General features: G+C 43.2%; 1 protein-coding gene across 1 annotated transcript in view; it reads right to left on the minus strand.

Annotated features, from left to right (window-relative positions):
* Positions 1 to 736: 736 nt before the first annotated feature.
* Positions 737 to 20299, minus strand: part of sema6bb (sema domain, transmembrane domain (TM), and cytoplasmic domain, (semaphorin) 6Bb) — a 120715-nt gene continuing 101152 nt past the window's right edge. The window contains exon 17 of the mRNA XM_023408039.2: positions 737 to 7176. Coding sequence (XP_023263807.1) covers positions 6269 to 7176 — 908 coding nt within the window. The 3' untranslated portion in view covers positions 737 to 6268. The remainder of the gene's footprint in view (positions 7177 to 20299) is intronic.

The raw sequence follows: 20299 nt of genomic DNA on the forward strand, positions 1-20299 counted from the left end.
GATGTTGTTTTTATGTCTTTCGGGGGGTCCAAGTCTTAATCAGCCTTAATCAAGGGGATAATAAAGGAATTCTGCATTCATTGGTTCATACTCAAACACACGCACACGATTATTTGATTTGATTATAAAATTTAAAAATTATACATCTACTCCTCTTAACTGATTTACAAGACACATAATTCAACTTAAATAACATGATGTATTATTATAAAGGTCCTGCATACCTGTCCACTCTGCATAAAAAATACTTTTACTTTTGTTACTTTTAAGAACATTTTGCTGATATGTACTTTTACTCAAGTAGAATTTTTAATGTAAGACTTTTACATTTGACATTCTTCCACCACTGTGCAACCCTCTTAACTGATTTACAAGACACATAATTCAACTTAAATAACATGTATTATTATAGATTAAAGGTCCTGTATACCTGTCCACTCTGCATAAAAAATACTTTTACTTTTGTTACTTTTAAGAACATTTTGCTGATATGTACTTTTACTCATGTAGAATTTTTAATGTAAGACTTTTACATTTGACGTTTATCTGAATTGTTCTTCCACCACTGTGCAACTCTGTGACTTAACAGGTAACAGGGCAGTCTTTTGCCAAATTAACAAATTTCACGTTGTAATAATCAGTGTGTGATTTTTTCAAATGCTAATATTAAATTATGAATTAATTAAATCAACTGAGGAAGTCAAACACTGTGTAGTCAATAAACACAACTTAGAGGTCAATGTCTGAGTGGTTTATTAGAATAAGAAAGTTGACATAGAGCAAAGTCTCCATGCGGAGTGACAGGCAGAGCTCAGGACAATGTGGAGAATGGTGAACAACTGCTGGGGTGTGTTTGTGTATGTGTGTTTGTGTTTAATATGTGTGTGTTCTGTGCAGTTGTTGGAAGGTGCATGCACGTGTTGCTTTTTGCGTGACGACAAACAGATTTCTTCGCGGACACAAGCACACACACTTGCATGTACTGTACAAATTCACACGTCGCTACTTCTGTACACACACAGAGGCTGTGTCGTCATGCAGCTACTGCACTTTAATTACATGTAAGCATCAAGGTTATGTACACGTAGTAGGAACATGTGTTGTCATCTGATGACACTGTGCCCCGAGGTACCCGGGGCGATGGTGGGGGCCAGCCTCTGGTGAGAGCCACAGGACGGCGGGTCCTTCACAGTAGCAGGAGACTCCACTCTACAGGAGAGAAGTCTCTTTTTGAACCCCAGTCTGTATGAGTTCATTCACTCCTCTTCTTCCTCCTTTCAGATTCAGCATCCAAACAGGACACAATAGCTCAGTGCTGATCATAGCACTAATCCACTGTCACTGTCAATATAATAACAATAATGATAGTCATCAAGTTCGTCTTCATTGTCGTCATCAAATCCGGCACACCAGAGAATTGAAATTGAAATCATATACAATAATATCCCATATAATTTCAAACCAAATATCTACCACAGAAACAAACGATAGAAAAAACAAACTTGACAAAAATGATCAGTGCTGACTAAATACATCTACAATTTTACAAAAATGCAAATGTTGATTTTGTTTTCGCCTTTTTGTGCTTTTTCCTCTCCTATGTATTGGCTTGGAAGGGAGCAGGTTCATGTCACTGCTCCTCACTGTGATGGTGGATTTAATACAAGTTAGCCTCCGTTTCTGGACTCTTTCTAGGGCACAGAGCACAGACAGTACAGTACAGGAGCACTGCAGGGCAAGATGGCAGTTATTGGCTGGGGGGCATCTCATCACTGGGCCACATGGCATAAACAACCCCAAAACAGAAAGGCATGGTCTCTTCAGACTCAAACACAACCTGATAAATAATGACATACACAGACAGACTGGGTCATGAGGGCTGGGTGGGAATTTCAAGTGTGTTTATGACAATATGTGCACTGAAGAGATAAAGAGGGAGCGTGTGTGTGTGTGTGTGTGTGTGTGTAGAACTGGAGGCAATATGTGCTACAAAAAAAATGGCAAACAATAATTTCTAAGGAAAGAAAAGCAATTTACCGTATGACAGGCTTTGAGAATGTCCAACAAAATTGTAACACATTAAGGATTGGATATGAAATAAAGCAGGATTTTGTAAATTTTTTTGATTCCTGTTTCTGTCACCAACTCATTAAATTAACTAGCTAACCTTTTAATAGTGACAAAGAGGACGAAAGCACAGCCTGGGTAGAGATATTACTTGAGTGTGTGTGTGTGTGTGTGTGTGTGTGTGTGTGTGTGTGTGTGTGTGTGTGCGTGTGCAGAGAGATAGTGTGAGTCTGTTGACAATAAAAGGGGCTTGAGACAAAGTGCAGCTGTAGTGAGAGGAGGAGTGGGAATGACATGAAGTATGTAAAAAAGAGGGAGGATGATGGCTTTAATAAACAGACTGACCTTCATGAGGTTACATCTGAGTTCTTTAGCTGCCCCAAAATGTTGAACTAAGGTAATCGAATTATGCAGTCAGTAAGATAACATCATGTACGGTACCTTTCCCAGAACCAGTCATTGTTGGCCTATTTCAAGCGTGAGGTCTATTTCTGATTTTAATTCAATTGCATCCCACATTTGGTTAAAGGGCCCTGCAGAGATTGTGTGTATGCATGCATGCATGTGTACGTGTATGTGTGTGCGCGCGTGTGTGTGTGTGGCTGGTGGTTAGCGGAGGGGTAAAGAGCTGGTTGAACGTGCACCTCCCTCTCAGGGCTGATGTGTCTGTAGTAATCTTCTCAGGGGCTCATCAGGCCATTAGAGGGCTGGGAATGTACTTTGCCTAATCAAGCATGTTTAGTGAAACACCAGAGGAGATGCAGAGCGAGGACACGGCTGGATGGGTACGGCAGCCAAGACAGAGAGGTCTCATTCATATACACACACACACACACACACACACACACACACACACACACACACACACACACACACACACACACACTGACAGACAGACAGGCATGCAGAACTCAGGCCACGGCAGAGATGGTAGACGAGGAGAGAGATAAAGAGAGGCAGAGATGAGGGGCTGGGCTGCTGGAAAGCTCAGTATCCTCAATACTAATGACCTGTTTCAGGGTGGAATGTATAAAGAATACACTGTACTAATGTGGAGAGGCGGTAATGCAGTAACATCATGTTCGTCCGCCTGACCTCCTCCTCTGTCCTTGCTTTCATAAATCTCTTACACTGGCTCGTCTCATGCACCACATCAGACTCTTGGCTGTCTCATTTTTTAGGGCTGGGTATCAAATCTCAGTGGCAAAAATGTCAGCTGGTATCAAAAACCTGATCTGAGTTACAAGCTTGTTTACCTTCTCTTTGATCAGACAGTTCTTGATTTACATAAATTTACATTAAGCATTAAATTCACATTAAATTTACACTGCGTTTAGACAGTGTTTAGACAAGTCATTGCTTTGGCTTTTGGTAAATGGAAAAAGTATTTTGTAGAAAAACAAGATTCAATTTCTCAAAATAATGTATTGTCACTATTGTACCCAGCCTACGTATTTTCACATTAAGCATGCAATAACTGAAGAACTGTTTTTGACTACTTGGGTGCAAAAGTTTTCAAGACAACACTGACATATTATCACCACATAAGGCTAATGTGTTAGCTTAAAGTTGTCTATTTACACATCCAATTGATACAGAGCAATAATATCATTCATTTGGAGTCATGTCTGTGTCCACCCTGTGAATGTGAGTCCAATATTTATGTTTCTTTTAGCTCCGTTTTTGGTCTCTACCAACTCCTGTGGCAAATGCCTGGATGTTTAGCTGCTAAATGCTCCAACGTGTTCACTAGCTCGTCGTTAACTTTGACTGTTGTTTGTTGCTAGGCAGGTGGCATAGATTTTTCTTAAGTATTTTTCTTGAAAACAGCTGCCTGTTGTGGCTGAAAACGACACTGATTACAGCTGAACCAAAACAATTCCGTTATGGGTCGGAAAATCAAAACAATAAGCGAAAAGACCCTATGAAGCAACACAATGTTTCTTAAATTCAAAATAGAGATTTGTGGAAAAATATGCATCTTCTGAACATATTTTTAATTATGATGTCAAAAATTGAAAGGCATCATAGTATATTGGCACTAGTTTTATAAAAGTTTTAAGCAATACTGAGCCCTCGGTTTTATACACTGTGATATTTTATCATGTGGGCAGTGTCTACCATCTGACCCCAAATTCCCTTCAGCACAGCCCATCATCTCCATTTTATCTGCACGTCTTTGTGCACTGTATAATGGTTTAAGTATACTGTATAGCATGTAATGCTCCCACGCAGGGCTCTGACACTGTTAGCACAGATTTGTGAATGTCAGGCAAAGGGTTGCAGCACAACATTAATGGCTCAACAGAGAAAAGAATGGGGCTGGAGAAAAAAGGAAGGGTGAGAATGAGAGTATATGTGATCAAAGCTTTTTTTTTTTTTTGCACTCAATATGAGCAACACATTAATGGATACAAGCCCTAAGAGACTCACACACACAAGCCGACAGACAGACACACACAAAAAGACCATGGTGACCCAGATGAACTAAGACTATCTCTGGATCTACATCTGAATCAAGAACAGATTAGAACACACAAAAACAGAAAACATAAAAGACAACGGAGTGAAAGAGTAACTCCATACCCAAGTATACCCATCTGTTTTCTTGATCCTGCTTTTGTTGGGAAACACACTGAAAGGCAGAAAGGGATAAAGCCACAAGGGATGACCATTGTGACAGTTAGCAGTGCCCCAACCCTGGCCTCAGCCCCAGCTTCAGCCCTCAGCTCCTCCCTGTCCTGGCAAGTGGGTGAAGCATAAGAGATGCCCGGGCCTGGTTGGTACATCTCACATGACGGATGGGGCTGCTGTCCTCCTCATTGATATTCTGCTATGCTGCGGTGCTGGGCTAGGTCCCTGACTCTTAACGGCTATTTGTTGCAGCAGTTTCCTCCTGCTTCTGGGGCACAAAGAGGCTCAGTGTCGGGCAGAAGAGGCTGAATGGAGGTCCCAAGCGGCCAGGCCTCACAGCCTCAGTCAGACAGCCAGACAGCCACAGCTCACATTCCCCCCTTCAAATGGACTGCGGAGCCCAGGGAGGCCTCAGGTCAGGTCAGACAGACCCAAGCATACTGAGAGGCAGCGAGGGAGAGAAGAATGGAGGGGAGATATTGTTCCTTTTCCCAGCGCTCTGCTCTTTCTGACGTCCCTAAACTTTACTGTTCTTTGCTGAGAAAACAGTGATATTATAAAAAATATCAAATTAAATTGGCTTTTTTCTTCATCATTATATGTTTCTTGCTTATTATTGCTCTCTTTCACTTCATCAAGGCTCTGTCCAGTGCTGCTTCTGAGGTACTGGGAATCACAAAAATTACACTCAGCCCTTCACTAGACACTGGTCAACCATCCAAACCTCTGATTGGTAAACACATAAGAGAGACACATAATACAATCCATTTATCTCTCTGTGATTGTTTATAAAAAAAGGAAAATAATGTTAACACCAACCTTCTCCTTACAGATACTTCATTATATAGTTATTCTTCACAGTTAAGACAGGACACTGGTTGGGGTTGTTGTGGCCACACACATTCACACAATCAAACGCACACACAGATACACACTGCATGATCGATCTAGAGTAACTGCCCTCTGGCACGGCTACAACAGTTTTTGTCTCATCTGAAATCCAAAGTAAAGCACATTGTTGTCTGCTGGATGCCACTGACACAAAAAAACAAACAAACAAAAGCAGAAACAAAGTTTCACACTCAAAGAAGAATCCATGGTTTCAAAACGGTGAACAAAATGATGGAGGGAGACCTTTCACATTTGGCGCTGCAAGCGAAATTGTCTTTTTTTTTATTTTTTAAATCTCCACTCTGTCCTTTTGAGAAGATTCCCCTTCCTTTGCACCCCTCCCTGTACCTTACTGTTTGTCCTGTGGTGTCAAAGTCACTCTCTGTGGGTCGTACCACTAACAGAGCAGAGGGGTGCACCTCAGATTAAGAGCAGAGGAACAGAGATGTGAGGAGAGTGTTCTCCTCTTTTTCAACTCTCTCTTTGTTTCTTTTCTCTCTGTCTCTCTCTTCAGTCAGCTGAATGACGTCATTGAACATTGAATGACAGTGAGAGAGGACAGAAAGGGTATAGTTGGACCGGGACAGTGACTCTGAGGGGTTGATTTATTCCAGTTTACTGTTGAAGGGAATGGGTTTTCAGAGAGAGTTTGGTGTCAGGGCTCACGTACTTCACCTCACTGGCCACTGGGGGTGCGCTCTCCCATGTTCTTCCCTAGAAGATGGCTGAAGTCAGCCAGTTCTCCCAGCCCTCGAGGCCCATGCATGTCTGGCCTGATGAGGCCCTGGCGCTGGGAGTGATAGGGTGCTCCATTGTTGCTGTTGTAGTTGAGCGCCTCATGACTCCAGCGAGGCTCCCCATAGTCCATGTGGGGAGTGGGAGCAGAAACCACCCTCCGTCGGTCAGGAGAGTCCTGTGGCGTGGCGGGGTAGATGTATTCTCCCGCTGAGTTCCTCAGGGTGCCGCTGGGACGGCTGCCACCATGCTCCCCTCTCTGCGTGGCTAGGATCAGGTAACGCTGGCGCTCTGTGTGCGGGGGTAGCACAACCTCTCCTGGGTCCTCTATCCGGACCATCCCTCCACCCCCTCCACCTCCATGAAGGAACTTGGAGCTCAGGTAGATGACAGAGTTGTTGGTGCACGGAGTCCCCACAGCAGTGAGGAAGGTCTGGCTCTGGTCCCAGTCGGTGTCCGGGAGACGCATGGCCCGTTTCTGCTGCAACGGGGTCTGCTCTGGGGTAGGCAGCAATCCTGGGTCCATCTCTCCTTTAGGCCAGCCGTTGGGTGTTACAAAGGGGTTGTCTGCCTGCGAACGACGCCTCTCGCCACCGCTGGTTCTTGTTACGCTCATCACTGACCCACTGCGGCCCTGACCCAGCATGCTCTGCTCTTTGTCACTTTTGCGGCGAGCGCCGTTAGCACCAGAGCTACGGGAGTGGCGGTGGCGGTGACTCATGATCCAGCAGACAGTCAGGCCTGAGAGGATGGCTCCTGTTGCGAAGGCTGAAACAGCAGACACCACCAGCAGGTTTACTGACACTAGGCCGTCAGGCTCCTCAATGAAACTCTCTTGGAGCAGCATTCCTGCAAAGAGAGAAATAAAATCATACACAAAAAGAAGGCCATCAGTCACCTGGTGGAACCATCTATAAAGCACCAGTATTTCCTGTATTAAATGTGGGAGTTAACAAATGGCAAGACAAAATGGCCTATTTTCTCTCTCCACTCTGTGGGTGGGAACGGTCGTATGCTTTCCAGCCAAGGTAGCTCTGGCTAATTGCCTTCATTACATAAAGTGGATGGTGATTTTAATAGCTGTAATAACTGTCTTCCTGATTGAGAATAGCTCTCAACCCTAACATGTTTCACAACATTAGCTTTATGGGGAGAGATGCCAAGTCTGGCAATAATAGTGAGTAATAATTTAAAGTTTTCATACCATGACAATCTGCTATACTTCCCATTTATTGTTGTGCACCAACACCTGAACTTGCATGCTGTGAATTAAAGATATATGTACTCCATTTTGCTCAAATAACTGCAAGTGCAAAGATGAACACAAGAAACTGCATTCAAGGAAGGGTGTTGTATCATCAACACCATGAATTTCTGTATTTCTTTGGTATAAGAACATGTCATGAACTCCCTGGGAGAGAACTGTTTATGAATTATTGAAGATATGAATTCAGCTAGACCACAGCACGGGCTGCCATGGATCAATTAGGAAAATGCCAGAAGAGAAGTTGTTCTTTGCTGCGTGAGCTCCTGGGACCAACACCAACGAATACAATGAAATTGTGCCAAGGGAAGCAGATTGGAGAAAAGCAGATGAAGGAAAAAGGAGGTTGTTACAGAGAGAGAGAGAGAGAGAAGTTGCCTAAAGCAAACTCGAACATTTGGGGCCTTAGACAAACATAGTAATAGTTGTTAAATTACAACACCAATAGCAGCAGAGGGAGGACTGTCTCCACAAGGACAGCAAAATAAATCCTTTCTCACAGAAAATAAATGGATGTCATTAAAAGACATTGGGAGCCACTTACTCACTTGCACACAGCACATAAAAGGAGCAGGACAAAGGACGGGAGGAAGAATGAACATACAGAGAACAGCAACGTTTCCTTTTAAACAAACATACTTTTATTGTCTGACAAATTCATTTATAATGGGGACAAATGGGGCCGGTTGTGGTGCAAATACTCCAGTATGAGACAGCCTGGTGGTTAATTAATGTGGCCTGTGGCTTTGTATAATGATGTGATACTCTACACATTGACATTAAGCTGGGGAATGGCAGCTCAAACCATGTGAGAGACTGCTGAACTGCTGTGCTGAGCCGGAGGTGCTCTTGTACACATTAAAGGGGAGGTTCACCCAAAAACACAGTAACTGTTCCTACTCCCACAGGGTAATTCATCCATATAGTGTTGAGTAATTTTTCTGTTCGGGCATATTTGATATTGGTTTGCATCGGTGAACACAAAAAATACACTTTCATAGCTCTACAGTAACAACTCTTTCCAAATACGATGACACAGTTACTAAAGAAAAACCCATGCTTTATTTTTATCAGCTCTTTCCTTGTGTGCTTTGGTAAAAATTATTTTCTCAATTGAGCGAAAAAAAAAGAAGCATATTCAGTTGTTTGGTCGGCCCAAAGACTTAAACAAGACAAGTACAAGGGCCTTGCAATGTTCGGAGAGAGAGAGAGAGAGAGAGAGAGAGAGAGAGAGAGAGAGACAATTTGACCTGATGGTGGTGCTCGATAAAAAGTGGAAGGATCCCCAAAATGATTACAAGTCATCCCGTCTGTGACATCAATGTTATCCAAATTTCATGGCAACCCAACAAACAGTTGTTGAGACTTTTCACTAAAAACCAAAAAATAGTGGCAGCTTGAGGAAAATTCAAGGGATCCACTAAATCAGTATTGATCCTCTAGGAGCCAGTGGTGGACTAAAATATATGGTGGCTAAAAATACAACGTCTGTGTTTGTGTTTTCTGTATTCAGACAGTGAGGTTCATTGTTGGGCTGTAAACGTAGCTATTACATTATACTATTCATTGCTAGATTGACTGACAATGGATCCTCAATACTATCAATACGAGTCCTTACTCTCAACAAGTTTGCAGTTTCCATTGACTGAAACCTGACGTTAATCAACTGGACCTGCTGGTCAATCAATGTCCTTTTTCAGCGTTAATTAGTCCTTTATCACCGATCCAATAAGCTCAGTGATACACGTGGACACAGGCCTTAATTATGTGACATGCACAGTTCAGGCAAATCCTTCTGACTAACCAGACATTACATTTTAACAGCGAAAGTGATTTGTATTTGTTCATAAGCTCGATGCCACAACCTCCTCTCCCCTCATTTCATTTTGACTTGTTCTTTTCTCATCCTCCAATTAGTTCATCACTGCTTCTGAATATTTATCTTGGAATAATGTATTTCCAGCTAATATTTTGGTCTAAAATAGGATTGTTAAAAAAAAATTCTTGTTTAACACTCTCCTGACTTTGCTCCTTGCATGAGGATTAAGTTATGCATTTCAACGTGTTTATTCAACTCAGTATTAATGTTTACTTAGATTTATTTATTTAAAACCTGATTGCTCAATATCTCAAAACTGCTCTTAACACAGATGGCAGCTCATAATTCAGATCACAAGACATATCCCCGCCTCACTTCATTCCTTCAAACTGTCACACAGCCAGCTCGTGGTTACACAGGCTAACCAGCACAGACGTCCTCGTAGTCTTTGTGTATTCATTTAAGCGCCCATGTTCTTCTGTGTTTATATTGAATTTGGCGTTTGTTCACTGGAAGTTCTTTTCTCCTTGAACACATTGTTGGCATCTCTGTTGCAGCAGCAGCAGCAGCCTAAACATAGCCCTGACTCCTGTTGTATTCATTTTCATGTTTCAGGCCAATATTCAGTTTGGAATGACTGCCAGCTCCAATTACATTATCGCTCCTCTCCTCAGTAAAAAGGGCGTTCTTGGGGGCAGCAGATGCGGCGCAAAGAAAGGCGTTTAGAGGTTACAGCGCAAGCATGTTCATTTACAGTTTCCACACACACACACACACACACACTGCAGGAATTTGAAAAGTCAGGTAATGAATTGATCCATGGTTGGATTTTTTTTTTTTTTTTTTTAACCGCAGCCTTGATGACTTTGTAAACAAAAAGGAAGCGCTGGAACCACAGAAAAATTCTGAACAAGGCAGCAACATAACGGGGGAAAACCACAAATCTCCCCCTCTCTCACATACATCACAGCTGGAATTGCTCTTGCTGTACTCAGCTGCAGAGGCTATAGATATTTCTCTAACATTTACCTCAGCTGTGGTCCAGGGTTGCTGTGTGGCACTTCAGATTAAATTCTGCACGGTGCAATAATACTGCTGTCATCTTCATGCAGGAGGAGAGGGCCTGACAAGTGTGTGTGCGTGTGTGTTGTGTTGTGTGTTAGTACGGTATGTCTGAGAGAAACAGAGGCAGACTTCCTCAACTCTCTCTCTCTCTCTCTCTCTTTAACATAGACACTCACATATGTTAATTATTTTGTCAGTTTCTTTTATCCCCCCACATAGGACTGTCTTTCTTGGATAAACAGCACGTGGACAAAATCTTTAGCCAGTGGTGATAAGCTGAAAAAAAACTGATGAAAATGAGAGGGTGGATGTTTAGAGTGTGTTGTGTGTTTGTGTGTGTTTGTGTGTGTATTTGCGTGACAGCAGACAGGTTTCTCTGCATCCTAGCGAGGGGTGACAGTAGAAGTAGCAGCATGCACACTTTCCCATCCCTTCAGCTCCTTTTCTCCCTCTTCCAATCCTCCAACTTATTAAAGCTTAATAGAAGCCAACGGGGCTGCCTGTCAGCCTGACGCACACTGAGCCGCTTGTCTTGAGGCTTCCAGCTCCAATTACAGCGTAACAATGAGAGGAGAGGAGAGGAGAGGAGAGGAGAGGAGAGGAGAGGAGAGGAGAGGAGAAGAGAGGAGAAGAGAAGAAAGGTTGAGGAAAAGACTGAGGACATGAGACACAAGAAGAAGAGAGCTGAAACAAAAGGTGAGAAGATAAGAAGGAGGAGAGGAAGAGGGGATAAGTGGGGATTGTAAAGGTGAAGAGACGAAGACGAAGGGAGTTTGGAGGAGAGAAGAAGATGGAACGGCTCTGTAGCTGAAAGCAACACTGATAGGATTTTTGTGTATATATACATCCGCACCAGTTAACTGTCAAATTCAAAGCACAGCGGCGCACGCACATAGTTTCAATTTTCCTTTGGTATTTGATTTCCTTTGTTTCTAACACACAGTCAACGGCTCCCTCACATCCCGTATCGTCCCTCCCTCCCTCCCTCCAATCTTCTTGTTTGCCGTTAATCCTCTCTACGTATCTCTCTCTCTCTCTCTCTCTATTACCCACCACTCCTTTGATCACCAGGGGTGGCGGCATGATGGTAGTAATGGCTTAAAAATTCATAAGAGATGTAAAGAAACTTTTACTCGCATTCTGACAAATAAAATCAAGCTTGTTCCTGCACGATCAGATTTAATATTAAAGCTACAAAGTGATGTTTCTGTTACTCGTAGTGACTTGTGTGGCTGCCTATAACTTTTCCCTCATGTCTTCCGCCCCCCCCCCCCCCCCCCCCCCCAATTTTGCCGGTGAGTTGGAGAAATTAACAGAAAGCCCTGCCAGCTCCATGCCAGTGGTTAAACATTTCCCTTGATTAGAGGACTGGCAGACGACTCTGTGTATCTGCTCGGCCCATGCTCGCAGTTTGGCGGCGCTTTCTACAGTGGCCATGTGAACATGTGTGCGTGAGATAAAGACAGAGAATGGGATGAAGGGGAAGAAGATCATTTTCAAGCCACCTTCAGTGATGATGATCTTGATTAGACACATGCATCCAAGAGATAATGACAATAATTACAGCTTGGGTCTAATTTTCATAGTTTTGGCCCTCATTTCTATGGGGAATGAGAGTGCTGTATTCATCAAAGTAATGGCTGAAATCTGGGAACACTGCAGCGTCGCTACAATAAAGCCTGACAAGCCAAGAAAAAAGACGAATAGTCAAGCCTGTGTGTCTAAACCGATGGCTCCAAACCTGCAGGTCGGGACCCCCAAAGGGCTTGCAAGATAAATCTGAGCAGCCAAAGGATGTTTAACAAGGTAAGAAAGAATATAAAACATATTCCAATATAAACATAGACCTATACTGATGATGATGATGACCAAAGCTACCAAAATAAGCCTGTGATGAACTGGAATTATTCTTAAATAAAATGATCACCAGAACAACCAAAAGGGCATCAAGAGGCATGCTTCACCTCCTTGCTTCTTACACTGCTTTTGATTACTGTCTGAAGGTGTTCACAATTTTAGATGTTAAGGAATTAATTCGGTAACTATTTGAGGCTGCCTACAGTTCGATAAGTTCCTTAATCAAAAGCCAGGCAGGGGAACTTTTATGCAGTTTGAGAGAGTTGGAATACATGTATTAGAAACACAGCACATCAAACCAGAACAAAGAGACTTCACAGCATCCCGGTGGACCTGTCGATGCCACGAGCACACACTTCTGAGCCTGATGGGTTACGACTGTGTCAGCGTACAGCCACTGATCTGAGGGGCTTTCATCTTCAGAATCCTCCATTTCGCTGCATGTTAATGTGTTTACGCACGCACTGACGGCAGGGATGCACGTGGCAAAGCATGTGCGCCGTCATGTGAATACATGTGTATAGATGTATTAACACATGTGTGTGGTAATAAGTGACTACATGCACTGCCTGTACCCATGGCTCGGTGATCTTGCTCATTATCCTTCTCTCCTTTGCCTCTGTTGAAATACTGCAGGCACTATTTTGTTTCTTGTTTTTAGCACACCCTCCCTCTTTCCCGCTGTCCTGTCCTCTTTTCTTTCTTTTTTTTTTTTTACTTTTTTCATTTCTTTGAACAGATACACTATTTCTCCTACTGCATCTGTGTCTCATTCACACATAAACAAAGAGTACACCTTGTGAGCTGTGAAGCTAACACAGATGTGGTTCAAGGATGGCAAGAAACTGAGTGAGAGTTAAAGCCCTTTAAAAAAGAAGCACAAAACGCTGCAGAGCTCCTTACTTGGAATAAACCTCGCTCGCTCGTAAACTGAGCTTACTTTCGGGATGATTGTAAAACCATTTACAGCCCCTCCCTGACAGCGAGAGCACGGCTGAGGGAAGCTGCAGGAGAGTTCTGCTCGACTTGCTGGTAAAATAAAGATAAATATATAAAAAATTAAAACCACCCCCAAAACCTCGGCTCCTGAGGGCCAGTCAGACTTGGCTGTCTCGCACCCGAATGATCAATATGTTAAAACATTTATGTGCACCAGCCATGTGTTTGCAATTAAAATTCCATAAAATCTCCACCAAAAAAACCTGCTGTTAATAGATTCAGGTCTTCAGCTGGGTCTATTAGGAGGAGGGCAGATCAGGCTTTCGGCTGGCTCAGAGTCAAGGTTTGCAATGATGACTGCATAATTACATACCTGCACGACTCTCTTGTTACCTATACATCCCTCTGTTCCACCTCTCCCTCTCTCCTTCTGGCTGCCCCGTGTATCTTAATTTTTTAACTCTCTCCCTCCTTCCTCGTTTTGGTTTTCTTTCTCCTTTTCGTGCAAACAGGAAAATCTCTGCTTGGGGTAAATGAGGTAAGTCTAGATTTGCTTTAGAGAAACGCTATGTGTTAAAATCATCGGGGGGGGGGGGGGGGGGGGGGCACTGACTCCTTGCTGTTGCTGTGTAATCAAAGCTACAGCGACTTTTTCTTTTTTGTTTCCCATAAAGGTTTTTTTCTCAGCCTTTGCACTCGTGTTGCCATCAGGAATGTTCCTCATTGAATTTGTGGGTTCAATTACATCAGGAGCTCTTGTTTTCCCAATCTGGTCAACCTTCAGTGAAAGGCCGCTTAACAAGGGCGAGTCTGTTAACAGTTTCAGTCACATCCAGTCCAAGAAAAGCAACTGAACTGTGGTGGACACTGTGGAGAAATAAATTGTTTTCCAGAGAGTTTTGTGTGCAGGGGAGTCTGTGTGTGCAAATATACATGTGTGGGTTTCTCAGTAGGATGTATTTTTTTTTATTCTTTTCCTCTATATCCCATGACTTACAGGTGATGGTGTTGGCAGCTGTTTTCATTTGGTAATTAATATTCTCATTTTAAGTGCAAAGCCAAAAGCAGATTGCAGAGAGCAATAATAAATATTCACAAACATGTCGCAGGCAATAAATTGGAGCACGGGTCCGCATAGCATTAGTCTAACGATCCGCCCAGAGGGTTCATATCTCTCAGTCCCAAATCATGAACCAGGTAATTTCAACTTAATCTTTCTCACATGCTACATCCATGTATCACATCGGAGCTATGCACGGTGCTAAACTATACGCCCACTTGCTGAAAACACATGCCAATTTGTTTTTATGTTAACACCCCCGGCGCAGTAGTGTTGGACTCGTTCCCAATACAAATTTATGGAGGTTTAACAGAATGATTAAACCATCAGGCCTCATGTCAGGGCTGCACGCCATCTGGTGGCTGACTGAATCTGCCCTCGCCCCATTCGTTCAACCAGCCCAGACTGTTCTCTAAATTTACAGGCCGCCTTTAATGAAATGTCTCCGCTGTGTCACGGGCCAAGGCCTCGCAGGTGGACACGCTGTCAGGAAGCATCCTCGGCCGAACGATCACTCAGAATCACAGCGCCTGTCAGCTGACCTGGACGAAAAGGAGTTTAAGGTGATCAATACTGGAGGTGCTGCAACAAACTCAGGAGTGAAAGCGATAGGAAGACGCTGATGGGAGAAGTGACAAAGACAGAAAAAGCATAGAGGAAGTCTTAGAGGGAAGAGGAGCATAAAGACAGAACGAGAGATTGAGATGGAAAGAGTGTGTGACTGATGGAAAAAGAGTAAGAGAGGGAGTGCGAAAAAAGTAGTGTTGTGTTATTGATGTGTTGCAAAAAGGAGGAAACGTGTTGTTTGATGCAGGGAGTAAGGAGAACTCACCATGGTCGATTTCTGTCTGAATGATAGACACAAAAACAACCCCCAGTGGTGTGAGTGGAGAGCAGTTACAGTAATCTGAAGTCACGCTGCAGGACTCTCTGTTGAGGCATTATCCAGCGCCTCCAGGTCCTGCCTGCACTTTACAAGACAACTATTACTCAGCACAGGACACAGACCTGCCCCAGGCTCTTATTCATCATCAGCTGTGTGTGTGTGTGTGTGTGTGTGTGTGTGTGTGTGTGTGTGTGTGTGTGTGTGTGTGTGTGTGTGTGAGTGTGTGAGTGTATGTGTTTTTGTGTAAGTTCAGCCAAATTCCTTAAATACCAGTGTCTGGTGTTTAAGAGCTGGTAGTTTCAGTGTGTATGTTTGTGTGTAGCTGGGTGTAAAATGGCTCTAGGTCCTGTCACATAATGTTTAATGTACCGATCCATCTTTTTTTTCCCATCTTCCCACGCACACACACACATGTACGCACACACACACACACACACACACACACACACACACACACACACACACGCATGCACACACAGACACACACAGACACACACACACACACACACACACACACCTTCTTTTTGGGGCTGGCGTCTGTATGACATAAGATCAACACATTCACCCATTCATGCAAACACAGATCACAGATACAAGGTTCTGCAGAAGAATTCCTGCGTTCAAACTTTAACTTAAAGTACACGCCTAAGTGCAAGTACATAGCAACAAAATGTACTTGAAGTATCAAAAGTAACAGCACTATTTATGCAGAACAGCCCCTGTCAGGGTTGTGTGATATTATTGGATCACAAAATCAGAAGCTGTGAGAATAAAACAATACTGAACCTGTGGTAATTTCACTATTGAATTAGTTTTAGGCTGTGACAAAGAATTTAAATTGAACGGATAATTAAACTGAATCACTCTACTATAATGTGGAAATGTGAAAATGTAATTAAATGTAGTTTAATGTTACCATTTTTAAATTTTTCATCATGTTGTTCTACTTGAGGAAATCTTTGCAATCAAGCACCCTGACAGTTTTATTTGTGTTTAAAGGTACAGTTTGTCAAGGTCATGGCCTCCGGCTTTTAATTAATCCAAAAAAAGCAGCAGCACTAATATTAGACATTAAAGCCCCTGAGAACTTGGTTTTCAAACTTTTGTATTTCTACATAAAACTAGTTCCCTGCCACTGAAAATGTTTTCCTTCTGGTTCCTTGACTTGGATACGATTATGATATGATATGATGATTCAAAATCAGTTGAATCAGTTTTTTAAATACTACATTTGTAAATGGTGTGATATAATATGTAATACAGTACAGTGAAGCCACCTGAACACGAAGAAATGCTTTCTTTAGGGTTAATATGTTCTTTTTTTTAAAATCCAGGAGTCTATCTATATTTAATTTTGACTATTTTACTTTATATGTATTTTTCTTTTACTCAGAAGGACTCAGTTGCAGCTCATTTGCATTGGCATTGAATCTCCTTGTATTTTCTCTTCAGTCTGTATGAGCTGAAACATTTTCTGAGCTATCAAGGTTGAAACAGGGCTTCGTTTACTCTAAATGGCTTTAATTACTGGCCCTTTGCAGAATGGAACAAGTTTTAGATGTGTGACATAGAAAGAGGGTGGGTTTAGGTTTTCACTGTTTTTCACTCTTTAGTGCATTTTTTGGAGAAAGTCAGTAAAACCAACAGCTAAGAGTAACTGTACTCTATATGCGTACAGCTTTCACCACCCAAAATCTCACTTCAACCAGTCCTTGAAAGATGGCAACCCTACACACACACACACACACACACGCGCGCGCGCACGCGCACGCACACACACACACACACACACACACACACACACACACACACACGCACGCACACACACACGCACACACACACCTATCAGTGGAGACCCGTGGCTCGCTGAGGGGTCAGCAGGCCCTCTGTGTTTTTCAAGGCTCTCTCTGAGGCTCCCGCTGTGGGGAAGGAGATGTGAGGAGCAGGGGGAGGACTCAGAGGAGGAAGTCAGATGAAAGAGCTGAAGCCCTTCAGGAGTCCTCGCACCTCGCCAAGCTTTCCAGAGGCTGAGGCTGCTATTCTTATCTTCTTAGAGCTCGCTAAAAAAATTCCACATCTCTCCCCTGAACAGTGCACACACACACACACCATACACTACTTTGCTTCTCTTTCGCCTCTGCCTTGCCCAAGTACACACCATACGTGTGCACACACGTCAATAGTTATAAGGCACATAGGTCCTCACATTTCATCAGCCAACGGTTTTCACTGAGGATATCAGCTCTGTTCTCTGAGAAACTCCTCGGGGTGGGAGAGATGTGTGAGTTACAGCGCAGTCTGGAGTCTGGGGATGCTCAGCTACACACCACACTTCCTCTATCTCTACTTGTCTATTCTTTGACTCCCTCCCTCCCTTTCTCAGCGTGCCCTTGGTGTCTGACTTGCAGGAGTGACAGCAGAGGGAGTTAGGGGAGGAGGCAGGACGGCTGTGGCGTCAAGGTTACAGAGCCCTCTCTCGCTCTGTCTGAAAGAGAAGACCGCACCAAACAAAAAAATGAACTACCCCCCGCTTTTGCTCTTGTTTCCTGTCTGTCTCTGTCTCTCTGTTGGGGTTCAGACTACGGGGCAACACATTTATCATCAGAGGACATAAGACCCTGTGCTTTAACTAGCTGCCATGTAAATACAAAGAACTGTGTCTACTTTATGGGTGCTCCCTCCTAAGCCTCAACTCAGGCCTCTCTCCAAACCGCAGCAATTAGAACGGAATTAGATGAGACCACAGTCATAAATTTGGCAACAAATTTTCCTTCCTGCACAAAACAAAATTCCTCACTACATTACAACCACCAGAGAGAAAGACAGTCGGCCCTGGCTACGCAGTGACCGTCATCTACTCTAACATGACGGACAACAAGGATTCTTCAATCTCCCTTCGCCTTATTGATGTTTCAGTGGACCTCAATTACTGAGCGATTGCGTCCCGCTGTCCCAGCAGTCAAAACACTGCCTTACTTCAGGAAATATTTTCACAGCACCATAATTGCTTCCATCTGTAGCTACACTGTGGCAACACTAGCTATGTCATTACGCCTGAGTGAGTTCACAGCAAAAACGGGTGGCGAATGAGTATGCGCGAGTGTGAACGTCTGCGTGCGTGCATGTATGTGAGTGTGTGTGTGTCGTTGAGGGTTTGGATGCATGCATTTGTCGAGAAGCCTGCTCTGCTTTTATCAACAAAGAGGAAAAGAGATTTGAGAAATGTGTTGAGCTGGAACAACGGAGGAATGTGATGAAGCAGGACGTGTCTACAGCAGCTACAGCCCCACGTACGCCCCCACACAACGCCTCCTCTGCCTGTTTGATGGCTGGTTTAACAGAGTTGACTTTAGCTGATGAACTGTCTGTGCAAACACAATTTGAGTCATTCCCCCAAAATGCCTGCAAACAGCAAAATAAAATGAGGGAGTGTTTAGCTCACTGCTGCAGTGAGATTGAGGCGCTTGGCATTTCTGAAGCTGTTGCAGGGTCCCAACTGAATGATTTGGATGCACAAATCTTTTTCCTTTAGAATTTAGAGACCCTCATGGCAAATTAAAAGAGAGAAGCTTGAGGTCTGGCAGACCATTTAGACCGTGTTTATGCTGTAACCGATCTGCCTGTCAGCAAGGGTCACAACCTGGAAAAAGTGAAGCCAGCCAATCGACACGTCGTGATAACCTGCCGTAAGTGGATCCGACATCCTATACCGTGTGTCGACGCCTGAACCAAATCCGACTCATTACGCTGTTTACAGAAATGGTTTATATTACCTATCGCATGCACATTCGCACGTGCTCACCTCGCACACACACACTCAGAACTCCCAGCAGTTCAGACTTAGTTAGGTGGTTTCTGTCAGCTGAGTCTGTTCTGCTCAAACATCATTAAAACTAAATCCAGCACAAATCCAGCTGCAGTTTGTCATGCTGTCTGAGTTGTCCACTGTGAAGAGCCTACTAATTTAGAGGGCACACAACTGCTCACACACATACATCAATAGTTTTATTTTCCTGTGAGCTAAACTGCTAGTTCAAGCTCTGGGTACAAATGGGTGTGACCAAATCATTTTCTGCAATTTCAGAGACCACAGGCACAGCACAGTACAAACTAGTAAAAGAGGCTCAAACTGAAATTTATGCATTATTAGTCGGAGGAATACAAAATCAGCAGGTGGAGTCAGGGCAGGATTCACTAATGGCCAATCACATCGGGTCTGACAGTTTCCTAATGGGCCAAGAAATGTCTTGGTGCAGAATCCAAAACCACATGTCCAAAGCAGTTGAGACACAGTTTTAGCAGTTTCAAAATACATTTTCCTTTTATACGGGATAAAAAAAAATCTTTTCATTTATTATCAACCATTCTCCTGAAGAAACTAAAATGAGAAATGAATTTAAGCCACTAACACGTAGTATTTGTGTTGCCAAAGGCGGATATTGCTCATGTCTCTGTGCCACACAACAGCATTGTTGCCCAAACACTATAAAAAAAACACATGAAAGAGCCAGAGTGTTGCACCAGTATTGCTTCTGCATTTTTGATCTCTGAGAGTAGGTGTGCGTTGGGTTCAAAGTGTGTTTACACCGCTAGTTTGACAAGCTGAGAGGAATAAACTCACTCCTTCCAGAGGAAAATGGTACTCAGAGATTTGATCATCCAGACAAAATATTGATAAATCTCAGGATTAATCCGGAGGAAAAGCTGTGAGATGTGTTATCAAATTGAATAATTGATGAATATATCAACACAGTTTGACCTGAGTGTAAGTATGAGTATTACATCATATCACTCAAATTTGAGACTGCAGGTGGAACAAACAAACCATTCCTGCTGCTGCATGACAGCCTCACGAGTTTAGCCAAAAGAACAAGGAAAGACCATATACATTAAATACTCAAAGCTGCTGTAGATTATATTATGATTAGAGAATCTGCTTTGATCACATTGAAAATTGTTTGCGCATCTGCTAGCTAAAGCCTTAAAAACTGCTCTTTGCACTTGTGTTTTCGATTAAATGTGGTCTGAGCAGGTGGAAATACAAGCACAACTTGATGCCAGAACAGCTGCGTCACCCCCCCC

Source organism: Seriola lalandi, unplaced genomic scaffold (genome assembly GCF_002814215.2).
Source record: "Seriola lalandi dorsalis isolate HSWRI2012SDOR001 ecotype SW California unplaced genomic scaffold, Sedor1 jcf7180002054353, whole genome shotgun sequence".
In the NCBI taxonomy this organism is placed as follows: Eukaryota; Metazoa; Chordata; class Actinopteri; order Carangiformes; family Carangidae; genus Seriola; species Seriola lalandi.